General features: G+C 40.6%; 1 protein-coding gene across 10 annotated transcripts in view; it reads right to left on the minus strand.

Moving 5' to 3' along the window:
- Nucleotides 1–19,861, minus strand: part of lekr1 (Leucine-, glutamate- and lysine-rich protein 1) — a 157,696-nt gene that overhangs the window by 117,666 nt on the left and 20,169 nt on the right. For all 10 annotated transcript variants that reach the window (XR_013798677.1, XR_013798678.1, XR_013798679.1 and 7 more), the window contains one exon: nucleotides 14,012–14,101. Coding sequence is in view for 3 of the 10 variants with exons in the window: in XM_079621608.1 (XP_079477734.1) it covers nucleotides 14,012–14,101 (90 nt within the window). In the remaining 7 variants the exon portion in view is untranslated. The remainder of the gene's footprint in view (nucleotides 1–14,011; nucleotides 14,102–19,861) is intronic.

The raw sequence follows: 19,861 nt of genomic DNA on the forward strand, positions 1-19,861 counted from the left end.
ATCACACACACACACACACACACAGCCCCTATCCCTAAACCTACCCATCACACACACACATACACACTGCCCCATCCCTAAACCTACCCATCACACACACACACACACACACACACACTGCCCCATCCCTAAACCTACCCATCACACACACACACACACACACAGCCCCTATCCCTAAACCTACCCATCACACACACACACACACACACAGCCCCTATCCCTAAACCTACCCATCACACACACACACACACACAGCCCCTATCCCTAAACCTACCCATCACACACACACACACACACAGCCCCTATCCCTAAACCTACCCATCACACACACACACACACACACACACACACACACACACACACACACAGCCCCTATCCCTAAACCTACCCATCACACACACACACACACACAGCCCCTATCCCTAAACCTACCCATCACATACACACACACACACACACTGCCCCTATCCCTTAACCTACCCATCACACACACACACACACACACACACACACTGCCCCTATCCCTAAACCTACCCATCACACACACACACAGCCCCTATCCCTAAACCTACCCATCACACACACACACACACACACACACACTGCCCCTATCCCTAAACCTACCCATCACACACACACACTGCCCCATCCCTAAACCTACCCATCACACACACACACACACACTGCCCCATCCCTAAACCTACCCATCACACACACACACACACACACACAGCCCCTATCCCTAAACCTACCCATCACACACACACACACACACAGCCCCTATCCCTAAACCTACCCATCACACACACACACACACACACAGCCCCTATCCCTAAACCTACCCATCACACACACACACACACTGCCCCATCCCTAAACCTACCCATCACACACACACACACACACACACACACACAGCCCCTATCCCTAAACCTACCCATCACACACACACACACACACACACTGCCCCATCCCTAAACCTACCCATCACACACACACACACACACACACAGCCCCTATCCCTAAACCTACCCATCACACACACACACACACACAGCCCCTATCCCTAAACCTACCCATCACACACACACACACACACACACAGCCCCTATCCCTAAACCTACCCATCACACACACACACACACACACTGCCCCATCCCTAAACCTACCCATCACACACACACACACACACAGCCCCTATCCCTAAACCTACCCATCACACACACACACACACACAGCCCCTATCCCTAAACCTACCCATCACACACACACACACACACACACACAGCCCCTATCCCTAAACCTACCCATCACACACACACACACACACACACTGCCCCATCCCTAAACCTACCCATCACACACACACACACACACACACACACACAGCCCCTATCCCTAAACCTACCCATCACAGAAAACATTCTGCCGTTTTACATTTTTACATGTTTTTTAAGCTATTTGAATTATGAGGAGTCATGAAATGTCCTCATTAATCACGTTTAAGTTGTAATACCAGTGAAATACACATTATAATACACATCATTATACAAATTTGTGTCCTCATAAATCACATACAAACAAGAGCACACACACACACACACACACACACACACACAGACACACCCACAAACAGATGCACACACAGACACACCCACACACAGATGCACCCACACACACATACGCACACACACACCCACACACACAGATACAGACACACACCACACAGACAGAGAGACATACACACCCACACACACAGACACACCCACACAGATGCACACACACACAAACACACACGCACACACACAAACAGACACAGACAGACACACCCACACACAGATGCACACACACACACACACGCACAGATGCACACACACACACACACACACACAATGAGGATTACTCAAAAGATTATATTTTATACTGAAGAATTCTACACTTCTTCACTACACTGCTTTTGTGCACGACAACAATGTTGGCTGAGGAAAAGACAAATATGGCAATCTAAGAGAAGACGAGAAGACGAGAAAGAAAGAGAAAAGACAAGTAGAGAAGAAAAGTGACTTTTAAAAGTTTGTGTTCATTTTGAAAAGAGAAAGAGAAGAGCCGAGACCAGAAGAAAAACTACATCAAATGTTCGACGAGAACAAAAGAGAAAAGATGAGAAAAGACGAGATGAAACATTTGAGTTCAGTTTGAAGAGAAGACAGAAGATGACAAGAAAAGTTGAGGAGAGACATTAAATGCTGATGAGAAAAGAAGAGATGAAGCATTTTAGTTCACTTTAAAGACAACAAAGCGGTGTGACATTATTCTGAACATAATCTGGCCAAAACTAAGTTCAGAGTCTAAGAAGAAATAAGAGAAATAAGAAGAGTCTGGGAGTTCGAAACATCTTTTCAGAGTGAACTTTCGAGACACGTTTGCTCGATCTATTGTATAAAGTGCTAGGGATAGAGATATTCACGAACATCGCTGCTCACTTATTTCAAACCTTTTTTTGCCGTGAATAATAAAGTTAATTATGAAGAGAAGAGACCAGACGAGAATAGAAGCAAAGAGACCAGAAAAATCAAGACGTTTAAGAACACATTCAAATCTGTGACTTTTTATTGCACACTTTTGTATCTTTGCCAATCTGAGCACATTCATTCAATATTCAATCTCAATGATAATCATGAGAAACAATTGAGATAATACAAAGGTCTCAGTTGTGATCTGATTAACAAGCTCAATCAATACTGATTAAAAAAAATCAATGTTGAAATCATTCTGAATCCTTGACATGCTGTGTGTACCAGTTTTGATCCGAAGTCTTTGAACACAAAACTCTAGATATTCAGACATAAGCCTAGATAAATAGAGTTTACAGTGTGTGTGTGTGTGTGTGTGTGTGGGGGTGGGTGGGTGGGATATTTGTACTCCTGTTCATTTTAAGCGACGTCTCGTTTGTTATGAGTTGACATTTTCATATAATCCTTGAGTGAGCTGAAGGTAAACACATTTGGTAAGCAGCTGTTTATACAGTACGCACTAGTGTTGTGATGAACGGGATTAGATGAACACGCTCCTGCTGGACCTTCATTTCGAAATGCATTCATTTTCAATGGGACAGTCTGTGTCTTTCTGGCCTCTCGTAGTTTCTGGCTGGGTGTCAGCGGCGGGTGATTTAATGAGGTTTGTAGATTTGAAGAAGTGTGTCAGATCGGCTGCACTACATCACACACCCCTCTCATTCCCACCAGCATTACATCATCATCATGAGACAGCGGCAGATAAGAGCTGCCAGAAGTCTCAATGTGGATAAACAGGACGCCAACTCCACACACACACACACACACACACACGTATGAAACCTCTTCCGCGACCACACACCAACCATATGAGTATCCATCCCCCCATCCCAGTCTGTCACCACATAAACAAACATACACAAGCACACACTCATCCAGTTGTCTAGCAGTCATGGCAACGGGTAAACATGCCAGTGTTAGGGTGAGACATGGAGACAGACAGACAGTAAAAGAGGCAGAGAAAGAGAGAGCGGCACAGTGGGAGAGAATCATGGGAATTCATTTTTCATAACAAGGGAACAATGAAAAATGGCTATTGTCAAAGGAGAGGAGACTAGTAGACAAAAAGAGAATTGCAGTAAAAAGGCAAAATGAGAAAGACAAGACAGGTAGGGATGAGATGAGACGAGACGAGACAAGAACAAAAAAATAGGAAATAAAACTAAACAGGAAGATAGGAGAATAGAAGTGGAGATGAAAGAAGGTGAGGAGACGGGACAATGGGATGAAATAAGAGAAGGATGAGATGGTAAGAAAAAGAGGTGGTATTAGAGGAGATGCAAAGAGAGGAGAAGGAAGAACAGGAGAGGAGAGGAGATAAGATGAGATGCAGGAAAAAACAAGATGCTCAGAAGAGATGTTATGAGAAAATAAGAGAAAATGTAAAAAAAAAAAATAGATAAGAGGACAGAGACGAGACGAGAAAAGGAGACAGACAGTAAACAGTAAAAGAGGCAGAAAAAGTGAGAGTGGAAGAGAATCATGGGAATTATTTTTTTATAACAAGGGAGGGAACAAGGAAAAATTGCTATTGTCAAAAGAGATGTAATGAGAGAAGATGAGAAAATAAAATAAAACAGATAAACTAAGAAGAGGAGATGAAATAAGAAGAGATGAAATAAGAAGAGATGAAATAAGAGATGAAATAAGAAGAAGAGATGAAATAAGAAGAGATAAGAAAAGAAGAGGAGAAATAAGAAGAGATAAAATAAATAGAGGAGATGAAATAAGAAGAAGATGAAATAAGAAGAGATGAAATAAATAGAGGAGATGAAATAAGAAGAAGATGAAATAAGAAGAGATGAAATAAGAAGAGGAGATGAAATAAGAAGAGGAGATGAAATAAGAAGAGGAGATGAAATAAGAAGAGGAGATGAAATAAGAAGAGGAGATGAAATAAGAAGAGGAGATGAAATAAGAAGAAGAGATGAAATAAGAAGAGATAAGAAAAGAAGAGGAGATGAAATAAGAAGAGATGAAATAAGAAGAAGAGATGAAATAAGAAGAGATGAAATAAGAAGAAGAGATGAAATAAGAAGAGATGAAATAAGAAGAGATAAGAAAAGAAGAGGAGATGAAATAAGAAGAGATGAAATAAGAAGAGATGAAATAAGAAGAGGAGATGAAATAAGAAGAGATAAGAAAAGAAGAGGAGATGAGAAAAGAAGAGATGAAATAAGAAGAGATGAAATAAGAAGAGGAGATGAAATAAGAAGAGATGAAATAAGAAGAGGAGATGAAATAAGAAGAGGAGATGAAATAAGAAGAGATGAAATAAGAAGAGATGAAATAAGAAGAGGAGATGAAATAAGAAGAGATAAGAAAAGAAGAGGAGATGAGAAAAGAAGAGGAGATGAGACAAGAAGAGGAGATGAGAAAAGAAGAGATGAAATAAGAAGAGATAAAATAAATAGAGGAGATGAAATAAGAAGAAGAGATGAGAAAAGAAGAGATGAGAAAAGAAGAGACGAGACCAGAGAGAAGAAAAGAGAGGAGAAGCTCATCACTAAACTGATAGACAGCTGTGTGTCCTGGACGCACATCTGGCTCCTCAGTTACACTGGACTGCAGTGCAGCGGCTGACCCGTTCAGATTGACCCTTCGTTCTTCAGTCTTTGTTCCCCATTCCTGCACTCTCTCTAGTTCTCGTTGCACTCTCAGGGTTTGAAGTGTTCCTGGAGTGTGTCTGGACAGCACATGGTCTGTTTTTGATGTGTGTGTGTGTGTGTGTGTGTGTGTGTGTGTGTGTGTCTGGCCAGCTGCTTAAGCCTCCTTTCCCATGCTTCCCAGCATTCCCAACCTGACCAGTTTCAGATCCTTAACTTCATCATAACGGTCTTTATAAATCATGAACATTATCAGCATTCTGCTGCTCTTCACCTTCCTAGGGGTGATCACGGATCAAACGGTTTATACTTCCCGTGTGTTCCTGTGAAGCGCTGGGGCGTAGTCTATAATCAGGATATAAACCTTCTGACCGAACAGACTGCTGGAGCTCACGCACTACACACGCACAAGCCCATATGTGGAGCACACTTCACTCCAGAAGATAAATATGCACACACACACCAGACATGAAAAGGGGCTTTTAAAGTGACGCTAACACTACGGCTCGGGGGTTAAGGAGGAAAGACATCTAAGAATCGCACCATTTCATTTTCAGTTCAGAGGCAGTTCAAAGATGAGCTGAAATCTACTTCATATCTTTGTGAAGTAGAGAATAAAGGAAGCGTACTTCAGCGCTCATTTTACCGACCTTCAGGGAAAGGCTTCTTCTTCAACTACATTTTTATATTTTCTGATGAAAATATGAGTAACGATTGTCAATGCAAGTGTCCGCCACAATGCTAGGGGTGTAGGGTTGCCACAAGATCAGATTTCAGTACGTTAACATTAACACATCTAACATTTTGACAAAAATATAACACAATCAGTCAGATTTGTCTTTAACTTTGGCCCAAAATAAGAGAAAACACAAAATGAACAAAGAATCACACACAAAATATGAGTGTATGGAGATGTAGAGAGTGTTTGTAATCCTAACTGATGACTGGGATTCTAACACCCTTTCCTTTTTACAGAATCCAACCTTTTCCATCCAAATTTTTTCCCATTTTATGGTGGGCGGAAACCAGCATTAAGATGCAATAATCCCACATGCATCTTGGAGTGTCGGCCAGTTACTAGTGCTGGCTTACTTATAATACTATTGTGTGTGTAATATTACTATGATATTAATATTTCATTTTTTAATACCGTATATTGCTAGAATGTTGTGGGTGGTTGCCAGAGCATTGCTATAGAGTTAAAAGTATTTTTAGCATGTTTCTGGGCGGTTGCTTACAGTGATTCCACACTGATTTCACCATTTCAAGTAAGAAATATGCCTGCCCATCCACTCTTAATATTTAATGGAAAAATAACTTGAAATCTAAATGACTGCTGCTTATACAGGTGAAACTCGAAAAATTTGAATATGGTGCAAAAGTTCATTTATTTCAGTAATATAACTTAAAAGGTGAAACTAATATATTATATAGACTCTTTACATGCAAAGTGAGATATTTCAAGCCTTTATTTGTTATAATTTTGATGAATATGGCTTATGAAAACCCCAAATTGTGAAAAGGTTTTCATAAGCTGTAAGCCATAATCATCAAAATTATCACAAATAAAGGCTTGAAATATCTCACTTTGCATGTAATGAGTCTATATAATATATTAGTTTCACCTTTAAAGTTGAATTACTGGAATAAATGAACTTTTTTCGCGCAATATTCAAATTTTTCGAGTTTCACCTGTATACGCATGTAATGATGATTGACAGGACTGAATTATTAGGCTCCTCCCAAACCTACAGTATGTTTGGAGCTTCCTTTAGGCCCTTGTGTTAATGTAAGTTTTACTCGTTTTATCATTCACCGGGTGAAACCCTTAAAGGAATAGTTTACCCACAAACTAAACTTCTGTCATCAGTCAACCATGGCTTTCTATTATCAGTGGAATGATTTGAAAGTTGAGCACTGTGTTTCAATGTTTGACTGGCGCACGACACATTAATGCTGCACTCCATAAAGTTCTCCTCAAGAAACACAGAGAACGAGAGAAACACTTTAACCATCATGAAACATTACTAGCCCTATCAGCACGGGAACAGAGAATAGAACATTTTGTTTTTCCAGAGATACATTTTGATAGGGTGCAATGTCAGACCACACAAGAGCACTTTGATTATTTCTTGACGCTTTGAGAAGTGTGAAAGGCATCCTAGAGAAAGTCAATATATAGGCTACCACAACGCCACACACTCCTATATAACAGGTCATGACATATCAATGGCTTTCTTTCTTCAATGGGACACAAAAGAAGATACTTTGGAAAAAAATTAACTGTTTTTGAACATACAATAAAGATCAGTAGGGTCAGAAACATCATTGGACCCCATTTACTTTCACTGTATGGACAAACGTTACTGAGTAAACAATAACATAATTTCCATTTTTGTCTGATTAAAATAATAGCAAACTCATTAACTCTTCTAAATGAGTCACATGATTTTGTCTGTAGTACGAATTGTTATTACAGTGCATTAGGTCACATGACGGCTTCAACACACTGATCAACGCAAGGGTCACGCTCTGCTTTGACATCCATGTGGAAATATGTTAGCTAACATCTCAAAAGGAAGATTTGACAGGCAGCAGGGAAGTGTGAAGTATGCACAGTAAACAGTGAAAACATGTACTGGAGCTTAAAAGCCTGGCAATTGCGGTGCAAAAAGATAAAATGGAGCCGTCACTTGTTTACCGAAAAAGAAATTACTCAGGATGCTCTTCGTGAACTGCCGTCTCGGGATGGCCTTGGAAACAAACAAATAAATCAAAAATGAATAATAAGAGATTATGAGGCATTCGAGAGCTCTTTACAGAGTTAGACGTTTTTTAAACATTTCTAGTTGCTATAAAAAAAAAAAAGACACATTTTAATAAAACACATCTGTTTAGCTGTATTTACTGAATGAGCACTGCGCCACTGTTCGTGTAACTACAACATTTTATGTGATGGGAATAGATCTAAATACTTTAAAAACTTCTGACGATTTGCTAATCTTGATAGCTGTAATAGTAAAAACGTATAATAGCTGTAATAAAAGTATTCAAACGAGTTTCACATGCAATACGTATAGCTATTTCATATGCAAGCATGTCAGCCAATCACAGCAGTGGCCGGTTACACTGAATCTCACAGCAGACACGCCCCTTCAAACAGAGCGTTCAAATCAGAGGCTAAAATCAGGCTAGGATAAATGCCTTTTATTTATAAATTATGACTATTTTTGATCTAAAAAAACATACTAACATTATAAGGGCAACCAAGGAAACATTCTAAAATAATAAAATAACCCCATGTCATTGGACCTTTAAGACAAAATATGCACAAATTCATGTCAACACCAATGCTACAAATTTTCTCCTTAAAACTACAGTGAACCAAAAACACGGTTTGAAATCGCTGGTATTTCTGACGTCACAACTTGTAACCAATCAGATCAACGTGTGATGGTCAACGAGTGGATCTCTGAGCTGAGTGAGTGGAGGCGGGACTCATTTGCATATTCATGGAACAGCGTATACTAAATGAGACAAGGGTGTATACCGTATTTTCCGGACTATAAGTCACACTTTTTTTCATAGTTTGGCTGGTCCTGCGACTTATAGTCAGGTGCGACTTATATATCAAAATTAATTCATACTGACTGAGATGAACCAAGAGAAAACATTACCGTCTACAGCCGCGAGAGGGCGCTCTAGTTGGCTGAGTTGTTCAGAAGCGACACCAAGGAAGAACTCAATGTATTCAGTGTTGTGGAATGAGATCGGGAGCTTGGTGAACTTGCTTACCGGTAACTTGTTGGACTCGCTGGCTAATGTTAATTTAGCCTATTCAGCCTCCCAGGTATATGTTCTCTATGCTATTGTGCAGATGAATAACTGTTAATGTGTTACGTTAACATACCGGACACATATTCAGCTGTTGTTCTGTGTGCTGTTGTGGAGCTGAATAACTTGCCTTTCCAGATTAAATGTCTGTTCTTGGTCTTGGATTTTGTGAAATAAATTTCTAAATAAATGCGACTTATACTCCAGAGCGACTTATCGTCCGGAAAATACGGTAGTTACATCTGAGCTATTTTAAAGCATGAAGAACTTCTTTCGAAACTCACAGGAAAGAAAACAGTAAAGTAAATGTGGTTGTCAATCTAAAAAAAACGTTGTGGTATATAGAGTGTGTTAATATTACATTTGATTTCTATGGTCTTACTTTGCAGCCCATCAAAATGTATCCCTGGATAAACAAAATGTTCTATTCTGTGTTCCTGTACTGTTAGGTATTGTAATGTTTCAAGATAGTTAAAGTGTTTCTCTCGCTGATTTTGTTTGTCTTGTCCCGGTTGTGCAGGACTCTATGGAGTGCAGTCTTAAAGTCCCCCTGTAGTCAATCATTTTATCCCTTAAAACTGATCACCAAAATTACATATTTAAAAGTTTTTCCTTGAAAAAAATGTTCCATTCAAACAAAAACTTACAGTAGCGTCAATATAAACATGCAACGGTAGTCGAGCACGTATTCTCTTACCAGTAACCATCGCGACAGTGACCCAAGTAATATCAAAGATGGCGACATCCATTACATTTAAAAGTGTCATTTATTTTAATTTTTTTACTTTTGAGTTTTGACATGACAAGAGTCCAATCGAGCCACTAGATCATCTGTCAAATCGTCATTAAAGGGATAGTTCACCAAAAAAAATTAAGATTCTGTCATCATTTTATCACTTATCAAACCTTATCAAACTCGTAAGAACACAAATTAAGATATTTTTAATGAAATCCGAGAGCTTTCTGTCCCTCCATAGACAGCAACGTCATTGCAACTTTCAAGGCCCAGAAAGGTAGTAAAGACATCGTTAAAATAGTGCATGTGACTACAGTGGCTCAAATATAACGTTATGAAGCGACGAGAATACCTTTTGTACGCAACTACCACTGTAGTCACATGGACTATTTTAATGATGTCTTGACTACCTTTCTGGGCCTTGAAAGTTGCAATGATGTTACTGTCATTGGAAAGCTCAGAAAGCTCTGGGATTTCATTAAAAAAGATCTTAATTTGTGTTCCGAAGATGAATGAAGATCTTACAGGTTTGGAACGACATGAGAGTGATAAAAAAATGACAGAATTTAAATTTTTGGGTGAACTATCCCTTTAACCGACAGCAGCGTTTATATCTGGTGACGAGCAGAGCATTAGTCGCACGTAGAACACAAAACAGACGGGAGCAGCTCTGGTGGTGAACAGTGCCTGGATCTAAAACCATCATCTCTCGGGTGATGCAAGTTAACGAAACCACACATGAAAACCTGCAACACTCTGTAGACACGTGAATGTGCAGCACAGAGCGGCTCTCTCGCACTGTGTGACAGAAAAATTAAGATTTAGCATAAGTTCTGCCAGGAAGACTCAATTGTTATGTCACTTATTACCTTCTCATCTATCCAATCATATTATTATACTTGTGGTATAAAAGATCGGTACATACACACGTCTGAGTTCGCAGATGCTGACGCCTCCATCCACCTCCATCCTCCCCACCACCACCAAGACAGGTCTTTCCCTCCATCCACCCCACCACCACCGGATGGTCTCTTCCCTCCATCCACCCCACCACCACCGGATGGTCTCTTCCCTCCATCCACCCCACCACCACCGGATGGTCTCTTCCCTCCATCCACCCCACCACCACCGGATGGTCTCTTCCCTCCATCCTCCCCAACACCACCGGATGGTCTCTTCCCTCCATCCTCCCCACCACCACCATCATGGTCTCTTCCCTCCATCCTCCCCAACACCACCCGATGGTCTCTTCCCTCCATCCTCCCCAACACCACCCGATGGTCTCTTCCCTCCATCCTCCCCACCACCACCGGATGGTCTCTTCCCTCCATCCTCCCCACCACCACCATCATGGTCTCTTCCCTCCATCCTCCCCACCACCACCGGATGGTCTCTTCCCTCCATCCTCCCCAACACCACCCGATTGTCTCTTCCCTCCATCCTCCCCACCACCACCAAGTCAGGTCTTTCCCTCCATCCTCCCCACCACCACCAAGTCAGGTCTTTCCCTCCATCCTCCCCAACACCACCGGATGGTCTCTTCCCTCCATCCTCCCCACCACCACCCGATGGTCTCTTCCCTCCATCCTCCCCAACACCACCCAATGGTCTCTTCCCTCCATCCTCCCCAACACCACCAAGACAGGTCTTTCCCTCCATCCTCCCCACCACCACCCGATGGTCTCTTCCCTCCATCCTCCCCAACACCACCAGGATGGTCTCTTCCCTCCATCCTCCCCACCACCACCAAGACAGGTCTTTCCCTCCATCCTCCCCACCACCACCAAGACAGGTCTTTCCCTCCATCCTCCCCAACACCACCAGGATGGTCTCTTCCCTCCATCCTCCCCAACACCACCGGATGGTCTCTTCCCTCCATCCTCCCCAACACCACCCGATGGTCTCTTAAATCCATCCTCCCCAACACCACCAGGATGGTCTCTTCCCTCCATCCTCCCCAACACCACCAGGATGGTCTCTTCCCTCCATCCTCCCCAACACCACCAGGATGGTCTCTTCCCTCCATCCTCCCCAACACCACCCGATGGTCTCTTCCCTCCATCCTCCCCAATACCACCAGGATGGTCTCTTCCCTGAACTTGATTGCTTGTTGGGCTGTTAATAAATGTTTAATTGTCACAGTATTTATTCTCCCGAGTCTTTCTGGTTGAACTAGTTGTCCAGTCCGCTTCCGTTCCCACAGCGCGGGTTTTCTGAGAATGCGGTTGCGAGTCCTGAAAATGTACAGGTGTGAGTTGGTTATAGAATGCGGTTGTCACTCCCATAAATAACTGAACTGTGTGTGAACGTAACCGTATTAAGGGCTCAAATACAGGACTGACAACTGTATTCAGCTGCTGGGTTCATTTAAACATTGCACCTTTAATTTGATCTTATGTTAATTTTCAGTATTGTTTTTTCTGTAATATTTGATAATCTGGAGAACATTTAGTGCTGGCTTTCAACAGCTGCTAATGTATGCTCTGATTATGGGATTAAATATGATGTGCAATATAATGCAAAGAAAAGTGTTGCCATGATATGTAGAACAAAAAGGGATAAGGACCTTAATTTTCCAGATTTTTATTCGTCAGGGCAAGTATTAAACGTATGCACTAAAACAAAATAATTGGGGCATATCATTAATGATGAAATGTGTGATGATGACGATATGTATATTAGCCAGTGCTGATTGTTATATGCCCAAGCTAATATGTTGGTGAACATTTTTTTATATGTGTTCGGATTAGGTTAAGATAAACCTTTTTAGAGCAAAACCTTTATGGCTTTAATGAGAAATTTGATGTATATATATGTAATTGTCGGCTGGATAACTCACAGAATGCTATTATTATGCTGTTCTCAAACCCTAGGCAAAGTGTGGTGTGATACCAGTCATCTATGAGAAAGTATTGGCATAATTGTCTATTTTAAATGTTTTGTATTGCATGTAATTTTGCATGTAGTTTTCTCTCCAATGGATCTTGAGTCTGGAAATCAAGTTGAATTGTAATAGTTTTGGCAGCATATTAAAAGCTTATAACTACGACTTTTTGACAGATTTCTAAAAATCTGCACAGATGTCAAACGTCAGCTGAAATAATCCAATTTAAAATGGGACAAAGAGAGCAAACTCAGAGCAAATTATAAAAAGGTTTTTCAAGTAACTCCAGGCACTGAGCTGATGCACACTAACCACAGATACAACTTTGCCACACACTCCTTTTACTCGCTTACATTCCCCTGACACACACCTTTCATAGACAAGCACTTTGCAGCATGACGCCATCATGGCCTTTGTGTGTGCCGCCCACAGACGGTTGGAGAAGATAGAAAAGCCTGTCAGAGAGCTCACGACTCCATTATCACCTGCCAGTCAACCGAGACACTGCCGTTCATGACAGCTTCACTTCACAGCATCTGATTATTAACTGTTTACATCTCAAACAGCAGATCTCTGCAGGAACCAGCTCGAGCAAACTGAACATACACACACTCCTGGGCAAAACCGTCTTAACCACAACCTATTAGTCAGGAAATTAGTGCAAATCCACAACTTAAAAAAGCCACTGGTGTCTCAGAAAAACATCAAAGACTGAATGAATGGGACAGAATATGGGAAGTTGTGTGATGAGTGATGAATCATGAAACACGAGTTCAAATATAATAATAAATAACACTTATTTAAATCGTTCAGTTCAACATACTCACCTACGGATCAAAAATGCCTTTAATTTGCACCAGAAATGTTATTTTTATGTGACTTTCAGAAGGGTATACTCATTTTCGCAACACAAAATTGTATTACTTTGACAAGAAAATCTTTTCCTGAATAATATTGACGCTTCTTTGATGATTGATCAAGCAGACTTGCTGGAACATTATATCTTTAAGGAACTCGAATAAGTCTTTACGTGAGCAATGTGACTAAAATAAGAAACTCAATGGTCAAGCATTTACATAATACCAGTATTCAACTACACAGAAATCTATTCTGCTCAAATCAATGTACGCTTGTTCTCTTTTTAGTTCTCCTTCCTTTTTCACTTTGTGTTTTTTCTCACACTTGTGCCTGCAAACACCCACAAGTGTCCTCACACACGCACACACACACACACACAGTTGTTTCCCATCTGCATCTCTTCCTGTCGTGCCGTGGCTGAAGTGGCTACTGCAAATACTCCTCACACACACACGCACGACCCAATCCGCCGCTCTCGTTCTTTTGTCTCTCTAACACCATTGTTCCCTGGTTTCCTTACCTGAGGTGCAGGCGGCGAGAGCGCTCGTTGTCCAGCTCTTTCTCCGTCTCACGCGTGACCACGCACAGCTGCAGGTCAAGGGCCCTCGTGCTGGAAAACACACAGAGAGAGAGAGATACAGAGAAAGCAGCAATGGCGCAATAATTATAACATTGAGTTTTTTTCCTTTATATGGAACAATATTGCTTGTGTGGAAACATTTCACTTGTTGATTTTCCAAATATAAAAAGCCTTTCTTTTTCCCCTCAATAAAAGTTCAATGGCAGGAGAGCGGCCCAGCCACAGAGCAGGAGGGTTGCGTTATGCGCTGTGTGTGTGGAGTGTGTGTGACTAAATGAAACACAGACTTATGTAGGGCATATATATATATATATACAGGCTGCAGAGTATTATGGGCTTTTGTGGATCTCACACAGAAATAGTGGCTATTGCAATGGGAGATCACGAACGGGGATTATCAAACCTGAAGCAATAGATACGTATATCAGTGTGAGATCACTGGGAGCGCCATTGTGTTTGCGTCGAACAAGAGCGTGAGAGAGTGTGTGTGTGTGTGTGTGCGTGCGTGCGTGTGTGCGCGTGTGTGTTATTGTTTGTGTTTGTGCTGGTAAAAGACATGGGTATGAATACATTTAGACCTTCAGAAGATTCCCAGCTGCAGATTCTTGGGTACTTGTAGCGAAGTCATGTATTTCATTCACACCATCTGCTTGTGTGTGTGAAAATCAGAATGCATGCAGATCTACAATGGATCAGTTTCCCCTTCAATCAGTAGCTGAAGTCAGAAAGGCCTAGTGTTTGTGCACACGCTTCGGATGTGTTGTGTTTTCGACAGCTTCTGGTGTGCAGCAGCTGTTGAATTGCATTTTGAGAAAATCACTTCAGTTAACAGCCATAGCAATGGAAAATAGTTAAGAAACTAGTTTGCTTTAGAGAAATTTATTTTTATTCTTCTAATTAAATTGATATGCCCTTCAAACTTCTCTGGTTTTAAATGGAATAATCAGTGCTGTTCTTGAAAGCATTACACTTCCTGACTGCTGAACTGTGGTTGATCTCCACAAAAATACACAACATTGATAATAAATGGTAACACTTTATTTTACAGTGTCCTTGTTACATATGTTACATGTACTTACCATAGTAATAGCAGTACTTTATGCATAATTACATGCAACTAACCCTCAACCAAACACTAATCCTACCCAAAACATATAGTAAGTACATGTTGTTAATTAATATTACTCAGTACGTAAATGTATAATTACACTGTAACAATGACACCTTTAAATAAAGTGACCTAATAAACATATTAGAATGATTTCTGTAGGATCATGTGACTGGAGTTACTAATGGCTGCTGAAAATTCAGCTTTGCCATCATTACATGTTTGCCAAATTACATATTAGAACGCATTCAAATAGAAAACATTTAGAATTGTAACATTTCACAATATTATAGTTTTTACTGTATGTTTGATCAAATAAATGGATTAAAAATCTTATGAAAGCTAGTATGTTTCTTTATATTATCACACAAACACATATATCTAAAATCAAGAATGGGTTATGAACCCGTTAAAGACATTAAAGATCTTTAAATCTCAATAGCAGTAAAGTGAAGGACAATGACAGGATTACAGGATACCGTAAATGGATGATAATAGAAGGGAATTCACTCTCACACACACACACACACACACACACACACACACACACACACACACGCGCACACGCACACGCACACGCACACACACGCACACACGCACACACACACACACACACACACACACACACACACACACACACACACAACAAGCAAGGTTTTATGAAAACTCCAATAAAATACCAAAAAAACAAAGACCCACTCTTTTAAAGTTCTCCTAATGGATATACTCTATTGTTATGGATAATGATAAATTGCCAGATCAATTTAATTTTATTATTTTCATATTATTTTAGTGTGTGTATGGGAATTGAAAGTGCACAAGTGGCAAAAACTGCTTCCAGATTAACATTCTTAGCCTGACATATCTGATATACGGTCTCTGCTCATACTGTGAAATAAGGACTTCAAAAACCCCACAAAGGAAATGAAAGACGAGGCTCTTTCGACTCTTCATTTTTCCCTTAACAAATCATTCTGAAGAGTGAGAAGATACTGTTCTCAGCTTCACTTCTGCTGTCAGACGATCCAGCCCTGCTAAAATATATAGCGTATCCACAGATGGCTTCAGAATGCACTGTACCCAGTACTGTCTGTAAAATTACACACGCCACAGTCTTGTAAGGACAAGAGAGACCGGTTCCAGATTCTTCATCACTTATTTAAGGGCATTGAGAGAGAGAGCAACACCAAACATTATATTCATCTCCAGATGTCTCTGTTATTTGCGTTTTACACTCCCACCATCCACACAGGTAAATAACGGGGCTTATGGGTATTTAGAAAGCTTGCAGTGATGAGCAGCTTACAGACTATTTCATAAATCCATACATTACGCTTTAGCGCAGGCTTATGTCAGCGTTGTCAAGCGGTCCTGCTGCATCATGGGTAAATGTAGAAGATGTGGGTCTTGTTGTTTCAAAGCGAGGCTTAATGAGACAGTTCAATAGTGCACAATGTCTGGTTCATTACCTCACGTTACTCAATCAGAATTAGAGCACAGCGTCAGTGTGTGTGTGTGCGTGTGTGTGTGTGTGTGTGTGTGTGGGGACCAAGAGTCGTGATAATGGGCTGCAAATCCCAGACTAAAGACGACTCTGCTGTTCTCTCGTCTACAGGACTGTGTGTGTGTGTGTGTGTGTGTGTGTGTGTGTGTGTGTGTGTGTGTGTGTGTGTGTGTGTGTGTGTGTGTGTGTGTGTGTAGGAGGCTGAAAGAATCGTGATAACAGATAGCAACTGGCTGTGCGTGAGCGAGCCGGTGAACCGACCTGCTCTTTCTATTAATGTGTGATTTACGGGGAGGCTGAGTGCACGTGTCCTTCCGCACATTTATCAGTGTGCATGCAATGGTGAATCACTATAATGATTTTATGCTACTTATAGACATTTATGTCACTGGCTTCGTTCCAATACCAAGTGAGCTGCTTGCTGTCTAGAGCCTACATCGAGTGAGTGATTTTGAACACTCTTCATAGGCATAAGCTCCTCATATGAAGCACACAATTTTTCAGTAGAGATGGTGTTACCATATTGCTAAGCTAACAACATAAAAATGCATAACTTACAAATATTCATTAAAATAGTCAGATTTTAATGAACTCTTTCCCCACCAGCCTTTTTGAAAAAAGTTGTTTCACGGAGTTTCACGGCCCACAGAATATTTTGTAGCATGAATATCTGAACATGCAATAAAGAAAGAACAGATCCTCTGCTTTAAAAAACAAACAAACATTTTATTCAAGCTTTATGCATTCTTATTTTATCAATGGGTAAGTTTCATTAAAAAAAGCACTATTTGAACAAAAAGCTGAGAAAATGGTGATTTTGTCTAAAACGAGTCTGGATGGGATTCAGGACGATGATCGAAACACAGATGGAGTCGATCAAGTCCATACACACACACTCAAAGCTTCAGTCCTGCAGCTCGTCCTGGCTCCACATTTCATTCAGTGACATTCGGCAGATTTGATTTATATGCCGTTTAATGTTGATGATCGTGTTATTTTACATATGCGTCTGCTTACATATGCTATCACTCGTTTCTGCTTCTTCATCTGTGTTTTGATCAGGAGGTTCTCTACTCTTTCAGAAGATGTGTAACAGCGCCCCCTACCGTATAACAAGATGTGTAACAGCGCCCCCTACCGTATAACAGTGAAAACACAGAAAGTCGGAAAATATCATCAATGGCGGGAAAAGAGTTCATTAAACAATTTTTATCATTAAATTTAAATGTTTGCCATCTTGGAATGCATAAAATCATTCCCTTCCCTAGACCCTTACAAAAAGGAAGTTCATTCAAGTGTGCTATTAGTATACTTCTTTTAAACTAAAAATATGAAAGTATCATATACTTTCAATCAACTTTTTATGTACTTCTCAGGAATAAACAAAAAATTTCACTAAGTATATTTGACTTATATTGACAGAAAAGTATATTCGGCCTATACCTGTACTCAATCTTTTGGAGATATACTTATAAGCGTCACATATGTTCAGTTTTGGCTTAGTTTCTTTGTGTTAGTTCTGTTCCTGTTTGCCCTATAATCTGACCCAGTTTTCAAGTGTGTTTGATTAATGATTGCGTTCACCTGTCATTCGTTAATTACCTCATTTAGTCAGTGTATATAGGCTATACTCCCCGTTTTGTCTTCGTCTGGTCACTTCTTTGTTAAGTGAATGTGTTACCCCGTGTTTTTGCCCTGTATCCTTTGGATTATTGAATTAAAAAATAATTTCCTTGCATTCTTCGTCTTCTTTCGCTTTCAAGTCTATTCTGCCAACCGTCTCTTGCCAGTCATTGTGATCAACAGAAGCAACATCTAACACCAAATCAATGATGCAACGATTACCTAGTACGATACAGCATCATGCCAACAGAATGTGCCGTTTCCGCTTCTTTCGGCGTGCCGGAAGACCCAGTGAGCGCTTGAACGTGAGGTTTTGATCAGCAGTGTGAAGCTGGGGAGCATTAGAGTAATGAACACAGAACAGAGACGTGACTCATGGTCACATTCCCGATCAGTCGAGAAGTTCAAAGAGCGGCAGTCTAAATCACTGTCTTACTGAAAGAACCAGGCTACTGAGAAGCAGCTATGTGGACTATGCACTCTCAAACCTTTGGAAATGTAATGCAAGTACGCTTTAATCATTGCAAAGACAAACAAAACCTATCCTAATTAACTGAACTGACATGTACGGTCTGGCTAATTGTATTACTTGGCGCTGATGAGCAAATGAAGCGGTAATGTGAAAACAAGAATAGAAGTAGCACGCAAATTTCAAAAGGCCAATAGTGCATGTGTAAAACAGAGAAAGAGCCTGTCCTTCCCATCCTAAAGTATTTCCTTGATTATAATCATTGCTATGGCATCATTCATGGAAACCAAACATCATAAAACACAAACAAGATGAGATGCACACAAACACTGAGGTGACACACTAAACCACACACACTCACACTCTCTCGGGGATGTGTGATCCTCTGATGTTATTTCAGTCAAAAAGGTTTCAGTCATCCGCTTTTCCCCAGGCTCACCAAAGTTTATGCATTTGGGTCTTGAATGAGATCACAAAACACTCGACTGAAATATGAAAATCATATGTACCATTGTGACACTCTCCTTTCCTGCAAACCCACAACAGGAGGCCTTTATTCGTGTTTACTCTTTTGCAGTTTACTCTGTTGTTGTTGTTGCCGTTGTCATCACAACCGTTGAGTCTTCAATGTGTGCCTGAAGCTAAATGTGTGGCCTACTCATGTTCTCCCAAACAAGCAAGACACATATCAAACGCATATTATGTGCAGGTGGGTGAATGAGGCCTCTGGGTTTGCATACACAAAATATCTTTTGTATTCGCATCTAGTGTAAGCAGACGTACGCAAAAGCAAAGCAAGCAGGGCCGGGGGTTTGAGATGATGAGCTGACGGGGTGAGGGAAGAAAAGATGGAAAATAGAGCTCACGCTTTACCGACTAATGAACGAGTGAGCGAGCCAACGTATGGACAAAAGAATAAAAGAATGGACGAAAGAAAGAACAACAGAATGAAAGAGTGGATGAAGGAATGAAAGGATAAAAAATATAAAAACAAAAAGAAAGAAAGAAGAGGTGGAACAACAAAAGATACAACAAATAAATAATAAATAAAATAAATAAAGAAAGAAAGAAAGAAAGAAAGAAAGA

Source organism: Phoxinus phoxinus (assembly GCF_949152265.1).
Source record: "Phoxinus phoxinus genome assembly, chromosome: 8".
NCBI lineage: Eukaryota > Metazoa > Chordata > Actinopteri > Cypriniformes > Leuciscidae > Phoxinus > Phoxinus phoxinus.